At 31.8% G+C, this 6,839-nt stretch overlaps 1 protein-coding gene across 1 annotated transcript; it reads left to right on the top strand.

Annotated features, from left to right (window-relative positions):
• The first annotated feature begins 5,172 nt into the window (after positions 1-5,172).
• On the top strand, positions 5,173-6,516 carry LOC130723790 (ethylene-responsive transcription factor 3-like). Its single transcript, XM_057574920.1, has one exon. It carries the CDS (start codon positions 5,611-5,613, stop codon positions 6,286-6,288), a length of 678 nt encoding a protein of 225 aa, XP_057430903.1. The 5' UTR covers positions 5,173-5,610; the 3' UTR covers positions 6,289-6,516.
• Positions 6,517-6,839: the final 323 nt, after the last annotated feature.

Genomic DNA, 6,839 nt, shown 5'->3' with positions numbered 1-6,839 from the left:
GTTTACCTAGAACAAATTGACGCTCTTGACTGACTAAATCCCAAAATAATTTGTATATTTGGTATTTTCATTATTGCACCTTGAATTGCTCTCAGTTGCAAGGCCTTCATAACTTTCACGTAAGCTACTTAACGCTCAATTCCTAGTCTTCCATCAAACATGGTTTCTTTCAACTGTGTACCCAATCTCGAACTTCATCATCAGCATCCCAAGTTTTTGATCTTACAAAGATGAACTATCACAACTAAAATTTCTTTGTTATTTTCTTGGCTTAAGTACGCCACCATCTGATCTGCGTATAAGCCTCAAAGTGTACACACCAGTTGATTGCCTCCGCAATTTTCATTCTAATTTTAATAAAGTAAACCTAATGATTTAGGAGAGTCTAAAAAATTTAATATAATCAATCAATGTATGAAAAAGACTCACGTCGAATCGTGTATTGCAACATCTATATGCCTATTTGTCTTCCCATCATTTTCACCTTCTATTAATCCACCTTTTTTGAACTAAATGCCCAATAACATGTAAAATAAAAAAAAGATAAAGATTAATAATAAACTACAATGTGAGCATGCAATGCTGTTGTTGTATGAGAAGTAACCTAGCAAGTATTAGTCATTAGGAAATCTCGTTTTGCTAGATTTTTTTGACTGTCTGGTTGGGTTTTGGTTGGGTCTGCAGAATCTTAAAGAGTATTTTTTGGCTGGTTTTGTTTTTGGATCCCCTTTGAGGAGGGTGAAAATAAAAAACGACATAAAACTTCTAGCCATCCATAATGTTTTAGTACAAAACAATAATACACCAAATAATATAGTGTAGGAAGTCATGCAAAAGGTCATGTAAATATCTCCTTTTTACGCATCTCCCAGAAGAAATTATAATTACAATCTATAGAGAAAATGAAAAACAAATTAGTATAAGTTTATTATAAAGATAATAAAAAATTGCATGGAAATTTTATCACTTGGCATTAGTGGAAGATTAAAGGATTAATAACACTCAAATATTATTATAACAACCTCAATTATTCATCAATTACTAAGTCAAAATAAAAATAGATTAAATTGTATTTAAATGATTTCTTTCAATTTCAATTTAATTAATTTTGTAACCGTTATGTTTTTAATGAACATTAGCTTTATGAGTAAATGATGTTTAAATATTTTTCTCTTTCAATTTAGATTTAACATATATTGGTTTTAGTTTAAAATTTCAATATTGGATAGTTAAAATTAAAATTCAAAGTTTTCTTTTTAAAATCAAATATTTGTATTTATTTCAATTTGAACATTTACCTAAGTCTAATTCATATTTATATATATGATATTTCTTCCTTAAATAGTAACTCATTCTATTATTATTTTTTAAATTATTAATTTAAATTATTTTTAATCAAGTTTCATATATTACTCTTATAATTTTAATTTTTCCAACACTTTCGCATATCTCATTTATTCAACCTTAACACTACAGTAAACAAAGTGTGTGAGTGTCATAAATAATATTTATTCATGACATTAATTATTATAATTGCTAATATAGAATGAAACTTAAGGAATTCGCATTTTATAACTGCTAAAAATTTATTGAATGAACTTCAAGTTTATAACATATACCTCTTTACTATCCAATTGTAAGTTTCACCCAATTCCATGTAAATGATATTGTTTCAAATTACATGACACTAAGATTTATCAATTAGTTATAAGATATGAAAAGTATTATTTATATTTATATGTCTTGGCCTACTATTATTTTTTGTACTATTAACATATAAAAGTTTCCATCAACATCTCTATAATATTCTTCAACTCATTATGTTATCAATTTTAGTCTTAAATTTTTATTATGTTAATAAATAGATATTATTATGCACAAACTTTTATTATTACAATTTACTAATAATATAAATAAAAATAAGTAATGTACCAATAAACTTGAACATTCTTCTATCAAATTTAAGTAAATTTTCTAGATTTAACATTGGTTTGGAGTAATTTAAGTCGATGCAAGAACATAATGATTTCAAGGAACTTACAAAACCTTGATGAGCAAGTTTGGGTTCTTTAACCGTTGTCTCTTTCATTAAAGTTGTATGTGTCTCTATTAAAGTTGGATATCCTTCCTTCTTTTCTGGTACCAATAGAAGAAATCATTTGAAATATTTAACTCAAACTCTTGTCAAATATATAATAATATATGGATGGGACAAAATGATATTAATTTTTAAGGATAAAAAAAGTATAAGAAGAGTAAAGTCGGAATATATACAACATCAGGTAAAGATAACAATCATGATTTGGAAGCTTGATCATCCTCATCACACATATCATTATTGTTGCAACAACTACCCTTCAAGAGTGCATTTTCCTAGTCAATACAGTTTGCCTTCCAAGTTGTTCAACTATGGAAGCAAGAATCATTCATCTTGGTTATTTAAACCAAATTGCAAACACAAATTCTTAATTTTGTGTTTCAAACCCATGCAAAAAATGGTGCAAGTTGAGTCCTCGTCCAACAAAATGCCAAAAAAGGAGTAAGTTGAGTCATTTCCCAACAAAATAGCAATTTGTAAATTCAAGCATGAATGTTTAAGGAAAACTACATTTTAAAGGAAAAAATAGAAACATATTAGTTATTTCTTTACACAATTGTCTTGCTTTGCTTGTTTCCTCATAACACACTCATTTGTCCTCTTCTCCACTCGCACAATTAGAACCTGAAATTCAGAAAAACTAAACGATAATATTCGAAATTAGAAGCTCAAGCCTTTGTAGACCCACTCACTTTAAAAAAAAATGAGAAAACATAAAAAAAATGATAAAATAGAAGGGAAAAGCAAAAAATACATGGAAGAACATTCACCATTTGGAAGCTTGATCAAGCTTGAAGGGTCAATGATTGATCTACTTTAAACCAGATAAGAAGCAAAATAAAGGTAAGAAAACCACAAAAAATAGTATGGAGCAAATGGGTATTTATACTCGTGGTTTAAGGGTTAAAGAAGATTGAAGGTCTAAAAAACTGAAGAAGATTGAAGGTCTCTTCAAAGGTTCTAAAAAATTGAGCTTAGTGAATTCATTTTGGAATGCCAAAAGACAATGAGATTACTATGAAATTGACTTTTCTCCTGAAGCTGAAGAGTTGCCACAAAGTTATCAACGACTAGGATTGAATCTTTGAAAAATTATGTGGATTTTTAGTAAAATACCCGTCCTGAAAATTAGGTTGTAGTGCAATGAATTATTGAATGACCAGTTTGCCCTCAAGGCTGCAGAAACTCTGCTTTTATATATAGTATAGATAGATAGATAGATAGATAGATAGATAGATAGATAGATAGATAGATAGATAGATAGATAGATAGATAGATAGATAGATAGATATATCATACTATTCATGTACCACAAAAAACATATCACATTATTCATCATATCTTTACTTATTTCTATTTTTTCTATTTTTCTTCCTGTTTCTTACAAATCTAAGGGCTCGTTTGGTGGTCAGGACAAGATATGATATGATAAGATAGGATATGTGAACATGATAACAACATGGTATGATAAGAGCATATCACATGATAAGGACAAGATATGATCAGAAAAAATGTATCAAATTTATATTTGAATAAAAAATACATTTAAAAATCGATCATTCTATTAAATTTAATTTTTTTACATTTTCATGAATGAACCTATATTTTAAAATAACTAAAATTAATTTAAATTTTATTAATTAGCCTATTCTATTGTTTTAATGATAACCTATATTTTAAATAAAATTATGCAATTAACCAATTGGTTTTCACTTAGTTATGACACGTGATAATTAACAATAAAAGTTAAATAAATTAAGAATATTATTATTTCAAAAGTAATTTGTATTTAAATTATAAATTATTACATAAGTAGATAAATAATTTTAAATATTATGAGATGAAAACATAAAATTTGTTTATTACTTATTAAAAAAATTAATATTTGTAACAAATTGGTTTTCACTTAGTTGTGACACGTGATAAACAATAAAAATTAACTAAATTAAAAATATTATTATATCAAAAGTACTTTATATTTTTTTGAACTCAAAAGTACTTTATATTTAAATTATTATATAAGTAGATAAATAATTTTTAAATAATAATGGAAGTCTATTACTATTAATAAATCAAGATTCGTAAGTGAGTAGTCTATTTTACTATTTGTGAATAATAATTTTATTTATTCTAGTTAAACTAATGTTTTTATATGTATTAATTAATATTATTATAAATTATATAATATTAAAATTAATTAATTTGGAGTTAGGATATTGAAAGAAAATATATAACTAGTATCATATCCTGTTAAGATAAGGTTTTTCCTAACTCCTCCCTCAGGATAACTTTTAGGCCCATTTTGTGCAAATGATAAGCAATTAAACATACAAGATATGATAACAGTAATCATATCATGTTGTAATATGTTGTTTGTTGTGCCAGCATGATATGATAACACTATCATCTCCCTTATCATATCCTGTCTATCATGTGTAAAAGTTATCATGAGGGAGAACTTATGATAGAAATTATCCTGACAGGATAGGATATCAGCTAATGAATATTATGATTTTTTTTATTTCAAATGAAAATTTGATACATTTTCATTCTTTCTATCATATCCTATCAATATCATGTCTACCTCAAACACAAGATATGATAAGAGTCTATCCTGCTCTTATCATATCTTGTCATTATTCAATCATTTATCATATCCTGCTCTTTTCATATCCTAACCACCAAACGAGCCCTTTACACATGATAGATAAGATAGGATATGAGACATAATAGTGTTATTCTATCATTCTGACACAACAAACAACAAATAACAACATGATAGAATTACTATCCTGTCATATCCTATCATGTCCTGACCACCGAACCGAACATGTCCTAATATTGTTTTCGTGTGAACACATTTTTACAAAAGAAGAGGAAGAGAAATCAAGTTTTTAGTTTTTTTTTAATTAGAAGAGAAATCAAGTTACAAGAAAGGGAAGTATTAAAAAAAAGGAAAATATAAAAAATAATGAAAAAAAAATGAGGAATGGAAGGCCATTTCAGCCTCAGGTAGAGAAACCCAACAAAGGTAAGAAAGAAAACTACATTCTAGAGGTCCATTTTCAATCTTATTAATATATTTTGTGTAGTAGTAGTGGTAGAAGAAGATCAAAGATCAAGAGAAGGTGTTGGGTGGTGTGTTTTGTTGTTGTTGTTGTTATGGTACCTTCCTTCAACCACAAACCCTCTTCCTCCCTACCACACATTCACCTTTTTCTCCCTCTCTCTCTCCCTCTTTCCCCTCTCCTTCTCATTCTCAGTCTCACCACCATCTTCATAATCATATCATCACCTTCATCTCTTTAATCTCCAAACCATGAAAAACCCATCACCCTTTTCCTCCCTCTCAAATTCATCAACCCTTTTGTAATCACAAACCCCCCAAAATCAACAGGTCAAAGGCTTGTATCCCTTTTTGTTCCATCAATTTTCACGGCTTTCTCCTCCTCCTTCTCCGATTTCGATCTTCTGGGTCGTCTTAGAATTTAGAAAAGATTCGGCCTTTGAAGATGGGTAAGGGTGGAGCCGCCGCCGGCGCCGGCGCGGTCGAGCTCGACGGACCCGGTCCGCGGCCGGTTTTTTTCCAAGAGCCGAGATACCGGGGCGTCAGAAAGAGACCATGGGGCCGGTTCGCCGCCGAGATCAGAGACCCTATGAAGAAAGCCAGGGTGTGGCTCGGAACGTTCGACACCGCAGAGGACGCGGCGCGTGCGTATGACACCGCCGCCAGAAACCTCCGGGGACCGAAAGCCAAGACGAATTTTCCCCTCTCGACACCGTTTTACCACCAGCACGACAACGCCGCCGCCGATCCGTTCGCCGATCACCGGTTCTACCCTGCCGCCGGTGCTGGTGCCGGTGCCGGCAACGTGTTTCACGATCATCAGAGGCCTACCTCCAGTGGCATGAGCAGCACCGTCGAGTCCTTCAGCGGTCCCCGCCCTGTCAGACCTCCGGCTCCGCCGGTTGCAGCCGCCCGGAGGTACCCTCGGTCCCCGCCCGTTGTTCCTGAAGACTGCCGCAGCGACTGCGATTCCTCGTCATCGGTGGTTGACGACGGCAATGGAGACAACGTCGCTTCTTCATCCTTGCTGCCGATTCGCCGCCAGCCGCTGCCGTTTGATCTCAACGCGCCGCCGGCGGAGGATGCTGGTGATGATCTGCACTGCACCGCTCTCTGTCTCTGATGGACGATGAAGATGTATTGGTTCGTGGAAGAAATCATGAAATTTTTTCTTCTTCAATTTGTGCAACTTTGATTTTTTTTTTCTTTCTTTTTTCCCTTTTTTTATTATGCGGAAAAAATGAAAATGAAATTGAAAATTATGATTGATGATCAGTTATAAGATTATTGTAATATGATCTTAGTTTCTGTGAGTAAATCTTCCACCATCACTGACATGGTGTATCAAAAACAGTGTTATTGCTCATCATTTTTCTTTTCTTATTATTGAATTGGTGCTGAGATAAAAAGTAGAAGGTATAATCATCAGTTTGTTACAAGGATCTATGGAATGGTGTTTTCTAATGTGGGTGTGCAATACCCACTTCACTGACACAGATCTTTCTCTGTATCTCTTGGTATCTATAACAGGAGTTAAGAACAAAGTTAGGCTTAGTTGTGATCATTGTTCAACTATGATTCATCACTTTTAGAATATAAACTAGCTTCTACCTGTAGTTTAGCTTCTTTTGCTTATGCTGATTTCAATCTTGTTATGTTGTGATTGTGTGAATG

Source organism: Lotus japonicus, chromosome 6 (genome assembly GCF_012489685.1).
Source record: "Lotus japonicus ecotype B-129 chromosome 6, LjGifu_v1.2".
Classification (NCBI taxonomy): domain Eukaryota; kingdom Viridiplantae; phylum Streptophyta; class Magnoliopsida; order Fabales; family Fabaceae; genus Lotus; species Lotus japonicus.
Note: the sequence above shows the minus strand (reverse complement) of the source record. Positions and strands in the feature narration are given on the sequence as shown.

Excerpts from the sequence above, each read along its gene's own strand:
- LOC130723790 (XM_057574920.1), top strand. The coding sequence starts at position 5,611 with ATGGGTAAGGGTGGAGCCGCCGCCGGCGCCGGCGCGGTCGAGCTCGAC.